General features: G+C 34.4%; 1 protein-coding gene and 1 non-coding gene across 2 annotated transcripts; one reads left to right on the forward strand and one right to left on the reverse strand.

Annotated features, from left to right (window-relative positions):
* Positions 1–871: 871 nt before the first annotated feature.
* Positions 872–978, forward strand: LOC111900321 (small nucleolar RNA R71). Its single transcript, XR_002853176.1, has one exon. It is a non-coding gene; the product is annotated as a small nucleolar RNA R71 (small nucleolar RNA).
* Positions 979–23919: 22941 nt separating this feature from the next.
* On the reverse strand, positions 23920–25268 carry LOC111900224 (receptor-like protein 44). The gene has a single exon (XM_023896096.3). The coding sequence runs from the start codon at positions 24858–24860 to the stop codon at positions 24045–24047; it is 816 nt and encodes a 271-aa protein (XP_023751864.1). The 5' UTR covers positions 24861–25268; the 3' UTR covers positions 23920–24044.
* Between the last annotated feature and the right edge of the window lie 210 nt (positions 25269–25478).

Consider the following 25478-nt stretch of genomic DNA (forward strand, 5'->3'; position numbering starts at 1 on the left):
CGGTAATTCATCAACATTATTGTCTTTGATTTTTATCCGCTTTGGCTATGATTCAGACGGCTTTGTCTCTTCTTCTAAGGCTTCTAAGAACTCATAAATAGTGTCTTCTTCAGTATCAACGGTTGTGACATGTGGTTGTGGTTTATTATCAGGAATTGGTGGAGGTAACTGTTCGTTAACCAATGCAATCAACTGCCCGAGTTGAGCTTCAATGTTTTTGATTGACACTTGATGATTTCTAAGTAAAGCTTCCCGGTATCTTATTAGAGCTAGCTGATCTCTCATTGTTGCATTGGTTTCATCATGCCGCTTTTCTAATGCGGTTGCAAAGCGAGCGAGCATTGTTTCAAAATCCATTTTGTTTTCAGGTTCCAGTTATTCTTTTTGATAAATCCCTCTTGCCTGTTGCTTGTATTTCTCTTCTTTTTGCTTTTTGTATTCATTGTAAGGCAATCATTCATTCTTCAATTTCCTCCAGTCTTTATCATAGCGGTCTCCACCTGAGTAGAAGACTTGAGCCTTCATATTCCCGTTTTCATCAAGATGGCAATCTTTCGTCAAATGTGGACCATTGCAATTCTCACAACCCACATATATCTCATGTATGGATTCGTCCATCTTGGTCATTCTTCTATCCATGCTACTTAACATTTCCATTACCACCGCCATATCCTCTGATGCAACATTCCCGATCCCCTTAGTTCCATCACTACGAGGGTTGTGATATTCCCGTGAATGCTTCGAAAATTCTTCGATTATTTCTTTAATTTTAGCGGGATTCTTCTTAGTTAAAGGTCATTACAAATCAACGAGTTGCCTTGTCGTGACATTTACCCCATCATAGAAGATCGAAACCTCTTGTTGCTCGTTTAGGTCATTTTGGGGACAATTTCTTATTTGCCTTTTGTATCTTTCCCAAGCCTCGTACAAAGACTCCCCCACTTGTTGCTCAAAATTAGTTATGGCCTTCTTGAGTTTAGAAACTTTAGATGGTGGTGAATTTTTTTGGAGGAATTCTTCATGCATATGCGCCCGAGCGGTGGTTGTTCCTGGTAGTGTTGTAAAAATCGGTCTAGGCGGCCGATTAATCGGCGCGTAGGCGCTTGGCAGCCTCCAACTGCCTACGAATAGGTGTTAGAGGGTTAATTAATCCGCCTTGGTCAATATCGGTCAAAATTGGTCCAAATTGGACTAAATCGGACCAACTCGGACACCAATTTGGACCAAGTAATTTCAGCCCACTCTAAAGTGGTCGACCCAATGGATCCAACAACCCAAAGCACAGTTGTTTTACTTTTCGAAGGGGATTGTCACTCCTTTTTATAGAATATCTATGCCTATTATTTTTCCCAACCAACGATGTGGGATGTAAGATTGTTTCTTAGAAAACTCATGTTTTCTTCTTTTCTTCGTCTTTGTTCACGTAACAGGTAGTTTAAATCCACTTTTCTTATTTTCTTCTTCCATTCCATCGCATTCAGTTTAACTTTCGTTTTTGAAGTTCACTCTATCGTCTCAAGGAACGAATGGAAGAATGAAGTGAACATCGACACCTTCTGCTCCTCTTTCGACGCCATCGCCTTCTGAAGCTTCCGAGCAAATGGATAACGGTATAAAGGCATCATCTTTAAGGTTGGGAATCCTTCGTCGGGACCTAATTCCCTCTAGTTTGTTCAGTGGTTCAGGTAAGATCTGAATATGGCACACGATTTGACCTACAAATAAGATATGAGTGGATTCTAATTTATGAATTTGGCCAAGCAAGTTAAGAAAGATCCAACTGTTGATTATAGATTCATTTTCTGTTTAAAATTGAAAATGATTCATGTTGCATTTCTCAGTGTAAGTATAATGATATTGTGTACATTCTTCAAACACCGATGATTTCTTATGCTTATTGAATGAATGTTGAAATCTAAGGCGTGATTTTGAAAATTGATGATAGCGATCACATAAAAGCTCGTAATCTCTTATGAAAATGTTGTGCAGGTGATAGCGAATCAAGGTGCACACCAGCTGTTTGATGTTTTGTCTCAGTGAAATTTGATTCACATTTGTTGGAGGCTGTAGCGTTCAAGATTGTGTTTTCTATAGTTGATATGTGGAAAAGGTCATTTCTTTGTTTGAAAGCATTAGCATTAGCATTCAACCAGATAGGTTCATCATGAGTGCAGATGTGCTTGCTAGTAAAGGTTGAACCTGTTTTAAGTTGCATCAATAGTTTGGGCATCTCTTTTCTTTACACTCTTCAAATTGGATCCAAGATAAACCTTGTAGATTGATTGATTCACCGATTTTCAAAATATCTTTGTTTTTAATTTGTAATTTTAAAATCTAAATTGTAATGTTGTTTCTTCATGAATATTATACCTATCTTTTGCAGTTAGAAATGTAAGTGTAAGATTGAGTAAACAAGATTGCACCAAGTCTTTAGATGTGATGTATTAAGGATTAAAGGGTTTTTTTGTAATCATAGTTTCATGTTATAATGTTGTATTTATTATTTTTTTTAATAATTTTTTTAATTTATAATGTTATATTTATTGATGTTATATTTAATGTTATATTCTTAGGATTAATTTGATATTTATTAATTTTTTAATATCTTTTTTTAATAATTAATGGTCCCTGATTAATCCCCGCCTAGCCGATTAATCCCATGACCCCAGTCCACCGTCGAGCGTTTTTTGCAACCTTGGTTCCTGGTGAAAGTGCATTCAACCAATCTTTAGCTGCTCCTTTAAAAGTAACCGAAAGCATTTGTAACAAGACAGTCTCTCAAGGAACAATAGGAATGTTGAAATAGTCGGCTATGTGAGGTGCTTGTATGCATCTTCATGGTCTTTTCCGGAAAATGGAATATCTTTTAGCGCGGTAAGGATATGTCCCTTAAGATCAAAAGTAGCAGTAGCGGGAATTGCGGGTTGCACAAGTCCAGGAGCGGTGTCCTCTTGTATTCTTTTCTTGTAGGCCTCCATTGTCATATCAACAATGTCTGTTAATTTGTCTTTTAGCTCGCTTTTAGGTTCACTACTTTTGTTGGTTTCTGATTCGAGCCTATAACCAGATTCCTTTTTGGTAGGAGTCTTCTCAAAGAATTCGATTTTTTCTCTTCTTTTGGAATTTTGCTTGATCCTCCTACGTTCTTGTCCTTCTTTTTATGAAAAGCGGACTTTGGATCTGCAAGTGGTGGTGTGTTGGATCCACGGGTCATAAACTACTGCAATAAAAACAAAAATAAAAACGTAAAAATGAACAAAAACTAACTAACAATTCCTACTCAACATTCACCACGTCGTGGTAATGGTGCCACCTCGTGGTGAAGCAGATAAACTAAATAGTAAGCAAAAACGAAAGGAGACATGAAACAGTTGAGCTCACGCTGTGAGTTCAGTAATTTTGAAAAAAAAAACTAATGCTAAAAATTAACTTTTTGCAAGTTTAACCCCACAAAAAAGATTGATTAACCTAAAGCAATTAAATTAAAAACTAAAATAGTTGTTCTCCGGTAAGGGCTCCAAAAACTTGATGTGGTGCAGACTTATTGATGGGTTTTGGTCATAAGACATCCTATGTGCTTATACAAACCCTAATGCTTGGATCTAGGTTTCTCTATTGTACATGCTTTGAATCCAAGACTATAAACCCTTTCTTCTAGCATATGGAAATCAATATTAACATATAATTAGGTTTAAGATGTTACCTTGATTGTTATGTAGCAATGACAATCCCAATTCCTCCTTGAATTGACTTTGGAAGGCTTAGAGTCACAAGTGTCACTCCTCTAATGGCTCACAAACACCATAAGCAAGTGGATGAAGAGGAGATAGGTTAGAGGCTGCCCAAAACGTGTTCTAACCCTAGAAAAGAAGTTCCCCACGTTTTTGAGCCTTAAGGGTTCTATATATAGTGAGGCTATTAGGGTTATCTAACAAGGAAACCCTAATTTGGTTGCTTAAGCCCTAAGCAACCCATAGACTCCTTTAATCAAGCCCTTGGACGATTTCCTTATGGGCTTCCCATAAGAATTCGTCCACCTCTTGATTTAAGACAATCCATGGCCCAAATTGCAATTATCTTATAATTACAATTCCAGTCCCTTAAGTTTAATTAATCTCTTTTAGTCACAAAACTAATTACCAATTAATTATTGACTAATATTAATTAAACAATATGATTTCTCCTTTAATATATTATTCCCATAATATATTAATAAATCATATTTAATCCTTTCTCTCCATAATTCATCCTATCAAGTTGCTTTGGTGAAGGCAACCCAAAAGGACCATGCACCATCGGGTCAAGTACATACCAAAATAGTTATGGACTTAGACACTAATCCAACAGTCTCCCACTTGGATAATTCTAATAACTTTTATGCGTATGAATTCAGATCCTGATCTGAAATCGTAGCTTTCCAAAGCCGCTGTCAACTCTGATCCTATCAGATATGCGTGTCCTTAAGATAAGGGATCATATATTCCTCCATTCTAGATATCATATGAGATATGATTTCAAATCATTCTCTTTGTACTATATCTCGATTTCCGATTTATGACGACTGACTAATTGAACAAATCAAATTAGCCCTAGCCCGGCCGATCATTTACGTTTTTCATCACAAAATCATCGAGGGGCCCAAAGATATCGCTTTTATCCTACTTTGAACGGATAAACTTTGATACAATGCTCGCTTGCACTTACTAACCGAATCACACGCAATAATATGTTTTATAACACCAAGTCACTAGTGCGTTTACATATTATCAATGTGCAACCGATTTGCAAGATACAACTCACACATCTCAGTTTCAAGAATATAAGATGTTATCGTCTCACCAATCACTCGTGATACAATCCATGGAGTGATCCAAGTGAGCGTGGGTTTAATCCAATGCTCAAATCATATTCATAAGCACTCATGAACGTTGCAACAAACATTTGCTCATGTCTAATACTCTTTTAGACAATCCACGCACCAATTCACGACAGTCTTCATTCATATTTACTTCCAACATATGAACGACTGTGGCCCGTTTGAATAATTCGATTATTCTTAATAAACTCAATTATTCTGGAAGTCAAAGATGCAAATGTGAAACACAAGAATAATACTAATCCCATATGGCCTCAAACCTTTGAGTATAAATAAAACTCTTTTTATTTATCACCATATCGATTACTCATTATTTGTCGTTTCGGTTAATCAACTTCTTACTTGAATTACAACACTTGTCCCATGCTCCTAGCATGCACACAATGTTTACCTATGGTTCTTACTTTGTGAAATATATCACATTGGACACATTTCCAATCATTCTCATTTCACAACTCCAAATTCGTTTTTCATAAGCTTAAGAATGTCAAATTCTTGCCACTTATAGAATATGCTTGATGCTAACATTTTATGCAACTATCCTTTCGTAATGTCACTGCACCAAAGTCACAAAGACTATTGCCAATGATATTACAAAGTCCTCTATCGGAGATTGTTACAAGACAATTCCTTAGAAATGATGTCTCTCACTCAAAGTACATTCCTTTGAACATCCTTTTGCATAAGAGTTTCTAATCTAGACATAGATTTTCAATATTCAATTCCCTAATATGGACACGCTTCCATATTTTCCATATGACAACTCATTCTTAATAGAATCTTATCTATTCGTAATGATGTCAATATGGTCCATCCGATATGGAAACATTTCCATAATTTCCATATGACAACTCATCCTTAATAGAATCTTTTCTATTCATAATAATGTCGATATGGTCCATCCAATACCATGCTTCCAACTACTCACAAGCGACTAATCCTCGTCGAACTTTGGATTTTCCTTTGATAGTTGTTTAATTATTTTAGCCAAAACCAATTCTTGTCCATTTTCCTTCTAACTGCGCTAGACATTTGGAAAATTTTAGAATGGTCAAACATTAAAGCATTTGCAATCGATCCTATACCCGAAGCGTATGGGACACGACACATAATGTTTTATTTGCTATGTTCTCAAAATTCGAATTGTGAAGAGGAATGCCGTAATCATAATCGAAATTTTAAGAACACACTATGTACCTTTGACTAAATTTATTAACATTTCTCAACCTAAGCCTTTATATTTGAAATGAAGCATAATATTCTCTCCCTTAATTATAGCAAAACAACTTTACAACCCTTACGACTTTGCAAGGTATAACCCTTGTTTTCTATAATTAATATTGCCAACTTGCAATACGTGCCTTAATAATCATACAATCATAACATTTATGCTCCCACTATCATGATGATTATTGTAAAACATAACACTTATGCTCCCACTAGCTTCGACATGTATTCATAAACATCTTAACTTCCAGAAAGACAATACTTATTGAATTTCTTAAGTCCATGTTTCTAATACTTAGTGCTTTGATAATCTTTTATCAAGGCTTCTTGAACTTATACACCTTTGCCTTCGATAGTTTATATGTGTGTCTAAACACTTAAGACTAATTGCCAAACCTCACAATTCAAATTATGGAAAGGGATACCGTAACCATAATTGATTTCGAGAATGCAATTTTACAATCACTATCTTCTTAAAATCTTTCTTAGTGAAAGCATTTCCTCACAATCATTTTCATGAAGGAGGAAATCTTATGACACGTAGATTTTAAGCGGTGTATGTGTTCCTATCCATGTGAATTTGTTGAAACCAAAGTTTACGACAAATTCAAACTCATATGGACCGAACTTTCTTAATCTTGATTTCTTTCCTTATGGTAGCACAACTGCCCACCATGTCTTCCAAGTAGTTAAGCAGCTCACCTTTTCCTATCAATGTACTTTCCATTGATCAAGGTCCTTGTCTTTTATGCATTCAAATGAGAACTCATAGAACTCACATGCATAATTAACTCGATTGGAATAGCATAGAAACAAAATAATGTCAACACGATAGGTTGTAAACCTCAACTCGTGTGCTAGTGATGATTGATAAGGTTTATTTGATTTGTTCTTGAAACCTTTCAAGACCATTAAGACTCCCACTGACTCTTTGACATATAAGATTCTCTTGTCAAAACATTTCCTGACAAACAAATATTCAAGAGTTAGTGTAGCTTTTATAAAAAATCTTCATAAATTGGTCCTAATTGGTCTTTGTCTTATCCAAGACATCACAACTTTCCACATTTGATGAATGTTATAAACCTTCTTAATACTTTTCACTCATTGTCACAATCTTAACTTTAAGACTTGTTTTCGGAACGAAGTATGATTGACTTCTTGATTTAACCATTTCTTCAATTCTTGATTCCTCTTCTTATACATACAATTGTACTAAGACTCATTTAGAGGATCAATTGAGATATGGCTCTTAATCATTAAGACCTATCATAAAGCATAAAAGGTACTCTCCCTTCTTCTTAGAATGGAGAAACTTTTATCTTTCTGCCTACTTGATTCTTCTTATTCGTTCTACTATTGATTTAAACCCTTTCAATCAATTCAGAATTACACTTAATCTTATAAGTATAATCATATTTACTAAACCTTTAGTAAATCATGACGAATATCACTGTTACTTTTATGGTGGACTTGATTAACACGCAACTTTGTGTGCTCGATCTCCTAGTCCTTCACTTGACACTTTGTCAATGAATTAGTCTAATTTCCAAATATGAAATTTCTCATTCATCGTGCAACCAAGTTGCATGATTCCAAGTTTCTATCCAATTGAACCTTGGGCGATGAGAAACTCTCCCTATTTGGTAAATTCTCGACTTTCCATAAATAACATAATAAGAACCAAATCCATTATTGTTAATAACAAAAACATTTTAACATCAATTTTTCATATACGCCATTGCAAGGATAAATAAATAAAATTTAAAATCAAAATTTATTTTATTGCAGAAAAATTTGTCCTTACAATGCAATTCATTGAAAAACTATGCTAATACATCTTTCTTAGCAATCTAATTCTAACTCTAAGTAGTAGCTCAAGAATCTAATCTTCAAGAAATGCGATCGAAATCCATTCCTTCACGGTTAGATTTTGCTCACTTCTTCCCTTAAGCTTCCTTTCTTTTCTTCGATTCTACAAAACATCAATTGTAATCTTATCACATTATGTATTATGAATCTAGAATAGAAGCTTAAAAGAGTTAGTTAATGGATTTTACCTATATTAGAGCCATACGTTTCGACTCTCCCATCTCTTAGATCTTTTAGGTAAATGGGGCAGCTTCGTCTCCAATGCCCATTCTCTTGGCAATAAAAGCAAATTAACTCTTTTGGAACAGAACACGGAACTACCTCAGACATTGCCTTTCTCTTATGATCAAACTTTTCGATCATAGAATGTCTTTCGTTGCCATTGTCTATATCCATAGAGGTCTTGAAGACAGATTCACCAATCAAGTTTGCTTTTCTATTGCGCCAAATCATTGCTGATTCAGCAACAATAAGCATATAGGTGAGATCCATAAGGGTCACGTCGCGGTTCATCATATAGTACTCTCTTACGAACTCACTATATGAGTTAGGAAGTAACTGAAGAACCCAATCAACAGCCATTTCCTCACATACAACGGATCCCAACATTCTTAACCTATCAATGTGTGACTTCATCCCTAGGACGTGTGCACACACCGGCTTTCCTTCTTTATGTTTACTTGCCAAAAGGGCTTGAGTGATCTTGAACTTTTCAAGCCTTTGAACTTCTGGGTTAGGGAGAATAATTGGAGGAGGTGGAGGAAGTGAATCATGATTTCTTGTTCCTCGATCGAATCGTGGAATATCATCTTCATGTGGAAAGTTTGTTCCACGGGATTTGGGAAGACCATTGTTGTCAAACTTTGACATCTACAAAACGGGAGAAAACGAATTCAAGTTAGTTGATTGATTGAGTCCTTAGTAAATCACCCAAATGAAATACTAAGGCTAGGACCCAACACAATATTCTACAACTCGGGAGAGGGATGTCGTAACCCAAATTGCAGAACATTTGAAGGTAAGTGAATGACGATTCACTAATTTCCACCATGAAAAACGAAAAAGAAATTTAGGTTTTAAATCTATGAAAACTCCTAGATCCTATGAGATTCATTGAACATTTCAATGGCATGTTTAAATCTCGATATGCCCCTCTTGTTTGTGACTGGGATGCCGAGGATCACAAAGCGGGTGTGAATAACCATGCAAACTACATGGTGCCCCCACATGTTACAGTCACCTATTCGATGTGCCGGTAAACCACACACGCTCCACTGAATTATGACAAACATTGAGTCACCCTTTGCTACCTTTGCTTAGAACCATTTAGTGTGCCGATAAACCACACACGCTCCACTAACGTCTTCGCAAGGGCACAAAGTGTAATTTCATGGAATTGCATCAATTCACTTTTGCCTAAGTAACTAAGATTGGGAATTTTATGAAAACATTTAGTTACTTTTATACTTCATTATACTTATAATGGAAGGTTTCGTCCTATCCTACCCGTTCAGCTAACGACCCTCCACTAGTCAAGAGTGCGGTGGGTAAGAGTGGATACCCATTCAATCGCCATTTTATAGGCAATTTCCTTAAACACCCCTTATAGACCAGCTTCGTGAATGAGGCCTACTAACGGTAAGACTGACTTTTACTCATACATATATATAAGGTTAGACTTTTAATGTTATATATAGTATAGGGTGTATTTTATACTTTTAAAATATTAGGTGGTCAAATTTAACAATTATACATTTAATTCAATTAAATTGTAAGCCAAAACTTTATGGATTTATTAAGCCTCTTTTAATTCAATTTTAATTGTAAACCAAAAATTTAACAATTATACCTTTATCTTCCTGCCCAATTGATTCTCGACTTCTTAATTGAACTCTTTGAACTTTTCAAAGGTTTCTGAATTGTGCTTGATTAAGTAGATATAGCCATACCTTCTATAATTATCAGTAAAAGTCACATAAAATCGATTTGCATCCCTTGTGGTGGATCTGAAAGGCCACACACATATGTGTGTATAAGATCCAACAATCCTTCATCTCTTTCACAAGAACTAGTGAAAGGTGATTTTGTTATCTTTCCTAGTAAACAAGACTCACATGTGTCATCTAACCTTAATTCAAATGATTCCAATACTCCATCCTTTTGGAGTTGGGCCATGTATTTCTTGTTAACGTGTCCAAGACGATAATTCTACAAGCACATTTTGTCTATACCACTAGACGAATCAATATGAAAAACACTATTTCCTAAATTGTCTATAATCATAAAAGTTTCATACACACCATCACAAGGTAAAGCTTCAAAATAAAACACACCATTTTTATAAGAAGAAATAGAACCATTCTTATCATCAAAAGATTACCTAAAACCTTTTAAATAAAGCATGAAATGAGATGGTGTTTCATGTCATCTATGACGAGTAGCAACAATTTATTCAATCTAAACCTAACCCAATACTAAGCACTAAGCTATAAGCTCTAATCTTGGTGATAGGGGAATATTGCCTATTCCCCATGATCAAGTTCATCCTTCCATGCTCCACATCCTCACTTCTTCTTAGCCCCTGCAAATCAGAACAAATGTGAAACCTACATCCTGTGTCAAGGACCCAAGAATGAGAATATGATGAGTCATTACTCATTAGATAAGATAGTGTAAAGACTTGCCGACATTGGCTTCACCTTGCCATCCTTGATATCCTGTAGGTATTTCGGGTAGCATTGTTTCCAATCCCCCTTGTTATTGCAATAGAAGCAAGTGACCTCTTTGGGGTCAGAGACAAGGGGAGCATTAGAACTAGATTTCCATTTGAGTCCTGTACTGGATGACCCAGCTTGGGATTTTCCTTTCTCGTTTTGCTTTGGAGGACCTTTCCTCTTCTTCCCTTTCCCTTAGCCTATGGCCAGAAGAGGTGCGCTAGTAGGAGACGAGGTAATACCTTTTTCCCTTCGTTCCTGCTTCAGCTGTACGAAGGAGATTGTGCAATTGGGACAAAGTAGTTTTATTGTTGTTGTTCAAATGGTAGATCAATATGAACTGATCATAACAACTTGGCAGAGATTTCAACACTATTTCGATTGCCAACTCTTCATCAAAATTGACGTTGAGCTTCATTGGCATGTCCACATCTCGTTGCATTCTTGAAACGTGGTTACTAACAGACTCACCCTCCATCTTGATTGCAATGAGGGACTTTACCACCTTGTACTTTTATTGATGAGCTCACTTATGGTACTTCTCCATAAGGTACTTATTCATCTCGTACGACCAGTAATCCTCATAGTGCCTTTGCAATTCTGGAGTCATAGTGGCCACCAGGATGCACACAACTTTTATGGCATCATTATAATGTTTCTTGTAGGCAGTCAATTCATCAGGAGTGAAATTCTCTTCGTCAATTTCATCCAATGGTTTCTCATTACATATTCCTTGTCCTTAAAACAAAGCGTCATTTTGATGTTGCACATCCAATCATTGTAGTTGGCTCCATCCAATTACACCTTTGAGCATATGTTTAACAGAGAAAAGTTGTTATTGTTGGAGGAGGAGGAACCAGAAGCATCAGTTAGAGTAGACATCTAAAAGAGTAGAAATGATAGTTTTAGTTAGATAAGAATAGAATAATCCTCAATATAACACCCAAAATGAAATATCAAGGCTAGGATCCAACTAAATAATTTACAACTTAGAAAAGGTATGTCGTAATTTAATTGTAAATTACATAAATGTAGGTAAATGACGATTTACCAATTTCACCATCGAAAAATGATATTTTAATGAAATTTTGTTTTAGATGAAATTCCTAGATCTTTTTGAGAATCATTGAAATTTTCAATGACATGTTTAATCTCGATTATGCTCTTCCATTTGTGACTGGGATACCGAGGATCAAAAACATGATGTGAATAACCATACAAATTAGCTTAGTACTCTCGATGTCATTTAACATCTCATATTAATGTGTCAGTTAACCACACGCGCTCCATTAATCAATGATAATTTATGAAACACCCATTGCCACTCTTTATTCATCCCTATTAGTGTGTTGGTTAACCACACGTGCTCCATTAACGACTCATAAAGTGCAATGTGCAATTTCATGGGTTAGCATACAAGTTCACATTTTTCCTAAAGTAACTAAGATTGGGAGTTTTATTAAAATATGTTCAGTTACTTTATGATTCATTATACTTATTAATGAGGATTAAGTTGTCCTATCAAACCCGTTCGGCTAATGACCCTCCACCAATCAAGGAAGTGGTGGGTGAGAGTGGACACCAATTCAATCACCATATTATAGGTAAATTTCTTATACCGCCTTATAGATCGGCTTCGTGAATGAGGTGCACTAGCGGTTCGACTGACTTAGTCTTATATGTATAGTAATATTAGAATTTTAATGTTACATATAGTATCATGATGTATGTTTAAACCCTTTCAAAAATACTTAGGTTATATTTTAAAATTTTAAAATTAATATTCAATTAATTAAAATAAAATAAACCATCTACGAATTCAAGATAAGGATATCAAATTACCTTCTTATTTTTTAAAAATATTCAGTTTTATTCAATTAAAAAATTATAAAAAAAAGTAATAATCCTAATCAATTCATGAGATATCTTTAAAACCAAAATTTGTGGATCTGACTGTCCAACATGGTGCGGTAAACAATCACCACACCGTGTTAGGATGATTTCGCAGGCCAACACGCTGTGGTGGAAGAACACCACGTCGTGTTTGCGGAACAGAATAACGATTATGTTTGCTTCTTCTTGTTCAAGTTCAACGATTATATCAATTCAAAAGAAAACTAAACCTATGCCCTGATACCATTGATGGGTATTTTACAAAACATATAAATCCTATATGTACATGCAACCCTAAGAATTGATCTATGTTTTCTCTAATTGAACATACAGCTTGAACAAAAAAAATAGAAAACCCTAGCATACTAGCATATTTTCGAAATACACAATTAGGGTTAGAAAAATCATACCTTGATTTCTATATAGTAATAACAATGCAAATCCTTGTGTTGATGAAGCCTTTAGAGCAAGCATCACAAATGTCACGCATTTAGTGGTTCACACCCAACACTAGCAATAGAAGATGACTGAGGAGGTGAGTCTCAAATTTTTCGATTAGGTCTTCCAAGAAGCAAGTGGCCGGAAATTATAGGGTTTAGGATGTTTATATAGTATAGTCAGGAAACCCTAGATAAACGCTAATCCAAGATTATCTTAAACCGGGTAATTATCCACTATCCTGTTTATCCACCATGGATTATTCTGGAACCCCTTAAGCCTTAAGAAAACCGTCCAAGCCTATGGAGGGTTCTAGATTGCCTCTTGTTCAACTATTGAACAATTACACTTTAGTCCCTATACTTTTAATTAATTCCTTTAGTCCCAAAATTAATTTCAATTCATTCCTGATTAAATATTACTATTTATAATTAATATATTATTTTCATAATATATTAATAAATTATTTATTTCAAATTATTAATCAAATAATAAATCAACATATTTCTCCAAAACCATCATGTCTAGTTGCTAATTTTGAGGGCAACCCAAAATGACTGTGTTACTATCAATTCAAGTATATACCAGTTATAGTTATGAGTTTAGAGACTTAATCCAACAAAAGGTTCATTATTCGATAAGATAATGTTTGATGATTCAAGGAAGAACAAAACTCAGTAAACAAAATAAGCTTATGATATGATCAAAATAAAACTGAACAAACACTAGTTGGATTCAATGTAATTGTTTTCGTTGGATAATACTAGATGATCTTCCATAAAAACTGGGATTCGGATAAATATAGTCAAATAACATGATAGAGATGTGTAACGTCCCAAAATACTAGATAAATTTTTTTGTTTTTAAATCAACCTAACCATTCATTCATTGATTTCAGAAATAGATATAGTATCAAAAGTAACGGTATCATAAGTGTGAAATCTCCTGTGGCTGCGATGCAATCACGTCGGAATCTTCCCCTTGGAACCAAAAGTACCTAAAATGTTTAAACCACAAACCGTAATAAAAAAAGGTTAGCGAGTTCCCTAAAATACCACATTCCATACATAACAGGTCTATTTCAACCCAAAAAGGTGACATGGGTCAAATCATAGTCTTTTTGCCTGCCAAGGACCAAATCATGGTCTTTACTTGTACAAGTGTCAGGGGTAGTTAGATGTCATTTATGCATCGTGTAGGATTAGTTTTAGTAGTATTTTTCATAATATTTTATGTTATTTCATGTGCATAAGCTTAAATAATTTTCAGCTCATGTCTTTTGTTAGAATTCCCGTACTGCTCATGTTTTTATGTCAATTTTAGATAGTTCGAATGGAGCAGTGCTTTGGGAGCAGTTGGATGCGCGTTTGAAGCTTAAAATGGAGCTTGGAACTTATGAAGGATTTTGAGGAACGCTTGGAAGATTTTTTGGTCAAGAAAAATTTGATCGAATTGACCACATGAAGATAGATTCTAGAATCTGAAGCTAAAGGATGATGCTAGCAGCTTTGACACCCTGTCAGTATTTTGACCATATCTCATGCATCGTAACTCTAATTGACAAGATTCAAAATGGTTTGAAAACTAGACAAAATTTCGGACAAATTAGGAAAAACAGGGAATCACAACTCTTGTACATACGATCACATGGAGCCTTTATGCGATCACATTTATGGTCGTGACTTGTCTTCAAGGTTTTTTCGTGCCAAAAATTCATCTGGGAGAAAAAATGAATTCATATGATCGCAACTTTGCCTTATGCGATCTCATATTTGCCACAAAGTTCCAAAATAGAATTGTACTTCATTAAAAAGGCCCAAGACGTGTTTTCTTAAAAACATGCGATCGCAACCTTGCTACATGCAATCACATGTATTGTCGTTTCTCCTGCTGGGCTTATAGAAAGACCCGAATGACATTCCAGTAGGAGGATTTGATACCCTTGTCGATTCCTGAAGTTCTAGACGACGAAAATACGATTTTGGAGGCGTTTCTTCTCCGATTTCAACGATTTCTGAAGATCTGAAGACTGTGGATCATCTTCTTCAATTAGATTAGTAAGATTAGTTGCTTGATGCCTCTTTTCATCTGTTTTCATCATATTTTAGCCATGTCTTGCTAGAACCTTAGTTTTCAATTCTGCATTAGACTAGTACTTTTGATGTGATTGATCATTAGATCTAGTTTTTGGCTTGTTTTTCTATCTAGATTCTTCAGTTTTGTTCTTAATGAATGTTTGTTTTTAAATTCTTATTAGTCTGATCACCTAATTAGGGTTTAATCATTCCAATTAATCAGTTAATAAAATTTGTAATTGTTCTAATTAATTGGTAATAAGTAACAAGTAATAAATTGGTTCCGTGTTTGGGATTTGACTTTATTATAAACTGGAAAATCGTATCTTTACACTTCCGAGCTTGTGAGAAGTATTAGACATTACTGGGAATTTTACAAAGAACTTAATGCAATTTTTTTGATTTAATTAAGAGGTTGTTTAATTGAATAGTAAAAAGTTAGGGTTAATTCAAAGAGCTTGTTTTGATTAACTAGTTTAGGTAAAAGAGATTATACTAGAGCTCGTTATTTTTTCTCAGTACCAGCTTAGATAGAACGCATCTCAAATAATCAGATCTGGGATAGTTGCATGATTAGGAAAGTCGCAGCAGAGCTGAAACCATTTTTATTATTGATTTTCATTTAATTTATTATCACTGCATCTCTAGTTTTTAGTTTGAATCAAAATCCTCCTCTTTAATAATTTATGTTTCTTGACTAGAATGTGCTTGATGCAAAAAGGCACTGACTTTTAGGTTGTGTTCCTGAGGATTCGACCCTGCTTCCCTGTGCTATTAGTGCAACCAGCAGCGATCATTTTATTTGTTTAAATCGGGTGTGACAACGTCAACGCTAGTTGACCTCCACATCGTGACCATACCTTGGCCATGTCGTGGCACCTTCTCGACAAAACATTCACGATTTCCATTTTCGCCACACCATGGTAAACACGTTACCACGTCATGGGAGAGTCTTCCCAAAACAGTTGACGGGCCCCTCATCGCCACGTCATGGCACCCTTCATGCCATGTTGTGGTTATTGGTTAAAAACATTTTTTTTTGCTTAATCTCTTAATTTGTTAAGCCCTTTGCTCAAGTTGTCCAGAAGGCTTCTAGGGACCTAATGATCCATAAAAATCCAAACTTTATGGACATGCATGCCCCCATGCATGTCCTCAACCCAACTAGGTCAAAATATGGGAAAAGTGGCCCTCCCACACATGCATGACTCCAAAAACCCAACCATCTTCTAGATCCATAAGGTAACAAGCTTAAAGGACCTTGGTGAGTCGTAAAGTTGCAAACTTTATCTCATTAGTTCATTCAAAACACATAAAAGGACCTAAACATGCAAAATAACCCTAGATATACTAAGAAGGAATAAAAAAGATTAGATCTTGAAACCTTACAAATGGTCCAAGAGGTGATCTCAAAGATGGGACGGTGTTGCTTGCTTGATCGTTTCACCAAATCTTCTTCTTCTTCCTTTAAAGTGCACCGAAACACCAAAGATAAGATTAAATATAGGAGATAAAGGATTAGAGTTTTCTTCAAGGCTCTTGGAGGTGATAGAGGTTGAGGGTGGAGGAAACTCTAGCCATCACCTCCCTTAAATAGGGCCTTAAGCCCGAAATTTAGGGCTTGCTAAAAACAATCAATATATTGTCACGTTGTGGCGGCTAATTGAGATGTGCGTTCTTTGCGAGTCATGCTACATCGTGGTGATACCTCACCCACGTCGCGGCCATCCAAAATTCATAATTTGCTTAAAAAATTATAGCTGAAATTCGGATGTTACAAGATGATGCTAGATAATTCGAGAATGAAAACGGAAGTAAAAAAACTTGTCAATGGGAATAATGGTTATGAAATAGGATCTCACTAGATGATCAAAAGATAATCCCACAAGAATTAGTTAGATTCAATGTAAACTGTTTTTCATTGGATGGAAGATATATAACCTTGTTCGTTGAGGTCATTTCCAAGGTATATATCCAAGGTTGTCTGTAAAATTAGAACAAGCAAAAATATTTTACACCTCCCATTTACTTTTATTGTACGCATAATATTGTATTTAGTCAATGTAACTATCTACATTATTATTCCATTTCAACAGTTTCATGTTCAAATGACAACACATTGTGAAGATCTTTCCAAAGGATGGAGCCATAACAAAGACGTGTGTATACATATATTTTAGATAAAAAAAAATTATTGAGCAAGAAATATTATAATATAAGAATCTATTTATAAGCTAAAGGGGATGTGGATATTAATGAATATCAACTAGAATGAGGTACCCTGCTCTGCGGGGTTCGGTTACGACCAGACTTTTAGTCTCTTGGTTTTCGGTTATGTATGTCGTATAGTCAATAGGTAGTGTGTCGTTGGTGATCGTATTTCTTAGTATGTAGTAGGAAGTAATATTTGTGTTTTAAAGGATATTTTATTTTGTAACATATATATATATATATATATATATATATATATATATATATATATATATATATATATATATATATATATATATATATATATATATATATATATATATATATATATATATATATATATATATATATATATATGGTAAATTTAGAGGATAAAAACAATTGAATTGAATGGATTTTAATTGTATTTAGATGAGTGTATTTTCATTATTATGAGTAAAAAACAAAATACATACTCCATATTTGTATAACACAATCCTTATGTTGCATGACAAAGACCATGTAACCAAACAATCAATATATGTGAAAGCGGGAATGAGAAGCAAAAAAGAATAATATTATAGTGTATTTACAAATACCCATATTTAAGCATTCTGTGTCAGCACTTGGACGAATTACCAAAACGCCCTCATCAATTGTGGATTCATCAACCAAAGCACCAATATTTTGATCCCAATAAGAGTATGTACTCACTCATCTGTGACAAAAGAAAATCATATAAAAATTAAAGTTTAGCTACCAGCCTACAATATTCCATCAAAAAATTTGTAGAATGAAATGTCTTATTTATTTATATCTAATATATTGACGATATGTATTAAAAAAATCCAACAACTGTATTGAGCATCACCTGGAATTAACATAAAAGCTCTAAATATTTAAAAGATGAATAAACTCATGATTTGTTGAACCACGTTCGAATGGAAATTACTCCATCCTCTATTTCAAGCCATGCGAAATATCTACACTGAATAACCTATCTTACATAATCCATGTTTTTTCCACCCAAACATCATGTGGATTTTTGACTGAAAACTCAAAATGAGGGACCACTTGCAGATCAATCTGTAAATGTAAATAAAATCCATAATCAAAAGTTGCTTTCAAGAAAATCTGATCAGTTTCATTCAGGCATTCTGTCAAACATCTAATGTGCAAGTCAAATCATTTGATTGTGATACTTAATTTGATACGTATACTCCATTCTAATGTGCATCTCCAAAGTAGCAAATGAAACGGGTAAACCCTCAGTCATCTATATTTTGACTTTATGAAAGAAAGTGAAGATGAACTATTAGGTTGTGTATAACCCTTAACATCATCCACCATACCCAAAAGATGGAATCTGAAAAGAATAGATCAGTATAAGCATTTATATAAAGTTCATACACTAAAGTCTCTAAAATTACAGAAAAATAAGACTCACCCCCTTCTACAACAAGGCAAACAACAATTCTTTGGTGATAGTAAGATTTGACAATAGCAGGAGCTTCCTACAGCCAAACACAAAACAAATGAAACAAAGACAACAACATGAAATTAGAATAAGGCCAGCCACAAGTGACAATAGAGAAATAAACAAAGGGTCAAAATTGCCAAAAGCTTAGCAAGTTAACTGTAGCTAAGGCAGACAACTTCAATATATAGTATAATTATACGTGTTGTATATTTTTCTTTTATTTATGTTCAACTGAATAGAATGCAAATGGAATAATAATGTGTGACTCGATCTCATAATGATAACATTAGGATTAAATTGATGAGAAGTTATTCAATACTATTTATTTTATATAGAATATAGATAAAAAGATTGTATGAGCTCATATTATAGACTTGAATGCAGTTAATGGTTATACTACTTTGATGGCAATGTTTCAACAATTAATTAATTATATGCAATGAAAACCCAAAAGATGGCCAAGAAGTATTTTTAGGTCATCATTATACATCATAGCAAATCCCATGTTCAAATATAAAACAATCTATTACTAAACCAAAGGGCTTGTAGCCCAGCGGTATCAGGTGGTGCCCTCCCTCTTTGAAGTCGAGGGTTCAAGTCCCGTTGTGGACATAAGTGAAATAGGTGTTGTTAGCTTAGAAGTAGATTAGATTTGCCGGTTCAAAAAAAAAACTAAACCAAAGGAAGTAAATGTATTTTAATTGTATAATAAACCAAATTCCAAAGTACAACCCATAACCGTAACCCAACGAAGAGCCTATCTTAATCAAACGACACATCAAAAAACAAATGCCTACAAGAGATTGATATTCCCAAATAGAGCCACATTAGGCATGTCGCGTAGCCTAGAAATACGTTCCTTGCGACAACTAAGAATTTTTTTTTTGTGGTTATATAGGATATAGATAAGGTTACTTGCTTACATGGTATCAAATATTAGGTTCTTTCATCCAAAAACATTATGGGTATGTTTGACATTCGACAATGAGTTTTTTAGAGCTTTTAGTAAAAAAAATAATTAAAGAATAAGATTCATTTCGGAGTACAAACTTATACCTTTTATTTTAAACAAAACTCAATATAAAGAAATTACTTCAAGTAGCTTTTTAGAGCTTATAGTTTTTTAACATTTATGTTTTATGTAATTTTATACATTTTTAAAAGCTTATAAATATTTTTACCAAACACTTATACATAACTAAAAGTTACACTTTAAATGTCCAACTACCAACTATGTATCTACTAGATGATTTTTCCAAAAATACCATATGATTGACATCTTAAGCCTTGTAACCGAAGTTCTCTAATTTGTTTACAAGGAAACATCTTACTATATATTTTGTTTAATTATTGTTATAGAAGGGCTTTATGTGGTACTTTCTTGAAACAAAGTTTTAAAATATGTTTTTGGGGTAGAAGAAGGGAAAGGGTGATTCAGAGGTTCCTCACTTTTTTTCCTTGACGATGTCATGCTTTCATGTGATTGGAGTTCCGATAATGCTAGATCTATGATATTCTTATTTTACGATATGTTTTTGGCTTCCAATTTAAAAAATTAATATACACAAAAAGTAAATAGATTAGTTTAGGATTCAACTTTGGAGAGTTTGTGAGTTTACTTAAGTGTTCAAGTATAAGGCGACCATTAACTACCTTGGTTTGCCGGTGTGACCTAATATGAACTGTGTTGAAGCTTGGAATGTCATGAACGATAATTTTTATTTATAATCTTTCTAATTGAAAGGCTAAAACTTTATCTATAAGCAATATGCTTACTCTCCTAAATCCGGTTTTGGTTAGTCTTGGGAATTTTATACATCTATATGCTTAAAGTTGCGGATGCAGTCTTAAAAATTCTTAGAATCCTTACAATTACATTTTTTTAGGGTGGCGATTTGTGAGAGAAAAAGTTTACATGAATACATCAAGAATTCTTCTAGAAAACAATTAGAAGCATATATATATATATATATATATATATATATATATATATATATATATATATATATATATATATATATATATATATATATATATATATATATATGAGAGAGAGAGAGAGAGAGATAACTTAGTTAGATACTTGGTTGGGTGATATTCACTTACAATAAAAAATTTGAAGAGTTTTTGCTCTGGACTTGTATACTTAATGTTTAGTTTTGGATTAATTGAGGATTAGAATATAGTCTCAATGGTTGGGAAAAATTCCAAGAGGGGGCTAATGAGAAATGTATGGGTTTGAAGGCTTGCGTCTTTTGTTACCTTGATCACAAAGATAGCTGAGTGTGGAAGGATTTGGTTTGGTTATTTTCAATGTCTTTTGCGACATGTTATTTTAGATAATGGTACATTGGGGTCTGGTCCCATGCTAACTAGATGAAACAATTTTGTTCCAATCGAGTTGAACATTTTTCGTGGGAGATTGGGCCTAAACCGAGTGCCTACGATTAGGGGTGTGCGCAGTACAGTTTGGTGCGGTTCAGAGTCAAAACCACAAACCGCACCGCATATGTGGTTTGAATATTTTAGAAACCGCAAACCGCACCACAAATGTTCAAAACCGCGTTATGCGGTGCGGTTTGATGCGGGCGGTTTATGCGGTTTGGTTGCGGTTGGTGCGGTTTGATGAGTTGTTCAACATTAAATCTATCAAAAAACCAAAAAACTTACCCGGTTAAAAAAATTGATTGCTTTTATTTTATAAAAATAAATACAATTTTCAAGTTAAATCGTTTTTAATAAATTGTTATTCATGCTACTATAGTTTTGTAGGTGTCACTGTTATTGCTTTATATTGCCGTTATAGTTGCTATATTCTTGTAAACTGTAGGATCTTGATCTAATAGTGATTTAATGTTACGTTATAGATATTTGATTATTGTAAGAAATATATTTAAATACATCATTTCTAAATCGTGATTTGAAGTTATAACAAAGTAAAGAAAAAAAGTATATATATATATATATATATATATATATATATATATATATATATATATATATATATATATATATATATATATATATATATATATATATAACATGCGGTGCGGTTTGAACCGCGACTTTATAAGTACAAACCGCAAACCACACCACGAAATTCTAAACTGCATTATGTGGTGCAGTGCAGACGGTTTGTGCGGTTTTTTGCACACCCCTACCTACGATAATGAATCTTGTTGATAAAAGAATTGATGTGCACTGTGTGCTTTGTCCTCTTTGAGTTGGAAATACATAAATCATCGATCATGTATTCACTTTATGGTGTATGACTATTCTTTATATGAAATCGAAGCAATATGTGGTGTCATGGTGAGATCTAGCTTAAGATTTATCTCAATAAAATTATATGTAATAATCTAGTGAATTGTGTCCTACTTAAGATCATGTAATTCAAATGACGCCCTCTTAGTAGACCGACCATCCTTCATAGTCGACATCAAATCGATATACATTGTCATTATACCAATCACACATAAAAAACGATGCACCAATTATATCGAAATTGTCGAGATAGACAACAAAAAAACTAGAGCAAGTATGTCTTCAATAACAATGTCTACTTACCAATTACACACTCCTTCCAACACAACTTGACATAATGTCTCCGAACATTGCAATCTTTCTTCTTATTACATTATGGATTGAATTCTTTGGGCATATAATTCGAATCTTAATGTTGTTCAAAAGAAATGTTTTGAAGCGACCATTATTACTACATTACAGGGTAGTTAGAATTTTGAATGTTCAGGAAACCTTCTTTTTGGATAGACCAAATAGAAAAAAGAAGAGAATTTTGATAATGTTGTCTTACAATCGATTTTTTGATTTTTAACATAAAAATTAATATAAAACGGATTGGGTTGTTAAGTGAACAATTTTCTATTAGTTATCTCTTTTCTAGGGATCCCAAAAGTCTAGTAGGACCCTGGCCCCTGTCCTGTTTGTGAATATTTGTTTAAAGAAATCAAGAACGGGGGACAAGGACATGGGCGAGGGCGGGGCCAATGTTAACCCCTCGATTTAATTTTGGGGCAGGGGTGGAGGAAAGGGGGGATTTCGGGGGTGGTGATGAGGGATGCAGCCCCATCTCGTTTGCCCATGTTGACATCTCTACTTTTCTTTGTAATTGTTTATTTTTCCCGTTATTTGTTAGCTTGTTGCGTGGATTCTCGTTGCCATGGAAACGAATTGTAACGCGTAAAAAATAACCGTTGTTATTTAGACCGTTTGAAAACGGTCAAATTCAAAAAAAAAACACTTACCTTTTTACCTATATATATATATATATATATATATATATATATATATATATATATATATATATATATATATATATATATATATATATATATATATATTTATTTCAAATTTTTATAAACCTTTCTCCCATTCTCTCTATATTTTATAAACATATTTTTTCTTAAAATTTCAAAAAGTAGAGCAAAACCTAAATACCCATCCATCATCAAACCCAAACACAATCTCGCCTCTTAGTCCGCATGACGGTAAGGCTAAATAGATATCAAGAATTCTTCCAAAAACAAAATAGAGCAAAATGATATCAAAGAGATAGCAAGATGACTTATATATCAAGGAATTTAGTCTGACCAAACATTTATTATTTATCAATCACTATTCATGGAATGCCACATCTTTTTATAAAGTATAATATGATTAAAAAACATTATTCAACATTTCAACAATATATAAAGACACGAATAACCATAACGATATCAGGAAATATGGTATGTTTTGATTTCAAACTTCACGACTTGTTTCTCTTTTATCGTTCTTTACTTCTTTTCATAGCATCCAAAAGCTTAAACAACAATATCTTACTTCAATATTTGTGTGGAAGAATATATGATAGCGATGGTAGTCAAATCAAAATGTCTTTCTAATTTATAATCCATCACTCATTTTTTTTTAGTTGCACCACCAGACAATCCCACGGCCAAGTGCTTCTTCCCTACCCTACACAGACACACACAAACACAACCTCTCACTTTCTTGAATTTGGGTTTTCTGCAATCCTTCCAAGAATCAGACTTTTTTTTTTTTTTTTTTTTTTTTTTTTTTTTTTTTTGTGTGGGTTTTCAAGAAAATCATCAAACAAGATAAAACCCAGATGAAGAATCTTCAAAAAGATAGTTAACAAACAAGAAATCGCCAAAATTTAGGTGAATTCCAAGAAAATAAATTAAAAAAGATGCTACTTTAAGCAAACCAATCTTCAAATTTTACAGAGAATTCCATTTTCATTTCCCCCCAATTTATCAATATTCAGGCATTAATTGACTAATTTTGCCTTCTTGTTCGGCGGCCATTTTCTTCTCCGACACTCTCAACCAAACACAAACCACCGTGAAACTCAACACCAGACTCAACAATCCACTCCCCAATCCAATTCCCACAATTGCCACCACCGATAATCCTTTACTCTTCATCGGACCCAACGGGTACCCGTAAAGATCCTTGTTACCTAAAAACGAGCTCGCATTGAAACGTGGCAGGTTTCCCGTCCGGTTTCCGAGGCTCGCCGGAATAGGGCCGGATAATTTGTTGTTGGAAACATCAAAAACCGACAACCGGGCTAAGGAACCGAGCTGAGGTGGGATTGTGCCGGAAAGGGTGTTGTCGTGTAGGTCAATGACGTTGAGGTAAGCGCACATGGTGAGGGAAGGTGGGATGGCGTCGGAGAGGCGGTTGGAGGAGAGGTTGAGGACGGCGAGGTTGACAAGGTACTGAAGTTCGTTGGGTATTGGTCCGGTGAGAGAGTTGTTTGAGATATCTAACGCCTGGAGGTTAGTGCAATTGGAGATAAACGGTGAGATTGAGCCACGAAGGGCGAGGTTCGGCAGGGAGAGCTTGTAGATTCGGCCGTTGTTGCAGGTTGCTCCGGCAAGGTTCGAGAGGAAGCCTGAACACGGGTTTTCGAAGCTGGGTTTGGTCCAATTCATGAGATTATGATTCGGGTCTTCCATTGATTCAAACAATTTGGTCAAACAAGATTCATCGCTGGGATCTGGTGTCGATGGTGGCAAGAACACAGAGATTAGCATCAAAACCAGTATCAATCTGGAAAACCCCATGAAGAAAGAATTGAAAACAGAAGAAAATAGGTGGAATTGGGGATGAAGAAAGGTGTGAGTTTGATTAGGGAATAGGGAGTGCGCATGTGAAATGGATAATGAGTAAATGTTTAGAAAAGTTGGATTTGAATAGAAGAAGAGGGTAAGGTAAAGGGGTAAATTGTTTTGGGGCCATGTGAAAAGGGAAGAACGATGACTTGTAGATGTAGGGGGGCACTAACTTAAAATTTGGGAAACTAATTGGAAAGAGTAACTGGATTTTGGAATGAACGTATAGTTGCATTCTCCTAAATCGAGGCAATAATTGTAAGACATTGTCTTTTGAATTCAAGATTTTGAAGACCATAGTTTTGGTGTTGTCACTTTGCACTTTACTTCTATCTTCAACAAGTTCCAATTCCTAAGATAACCTTCTAAATTAAGAATGGATGAAGAGTATTGTAGCATTTTGTTCTTTGAATTTTTGTTTTAAAAAATAATGGTTTATTTATAGCTAAAAGATCAAGTAAGATTGACGTTCAAGACATTTGAATAGTTGTGTGTGCACATTTTCACTCATGTTTGTACAAGAGTTTGGAACCATCTTGAGAAATCAACATAAAAGTACTTTTATCGTGT

The sequence above is a fragment of the Lactuca sativa genome, chromosome 2 (genome assembly GCF_002870075.4).
Source record: "Lactuca sativa cultivar Salinas chromosome 2, Lsat_Salinas_v11, whole genome shotgun sequence".
Classification (NCBI taxonomy): Eukaryota; Viridiplantae; Streptophyta; class Magnoliopsida; order Asterales; family Asteraceae; genus Lactuca; species Lactuca sativa.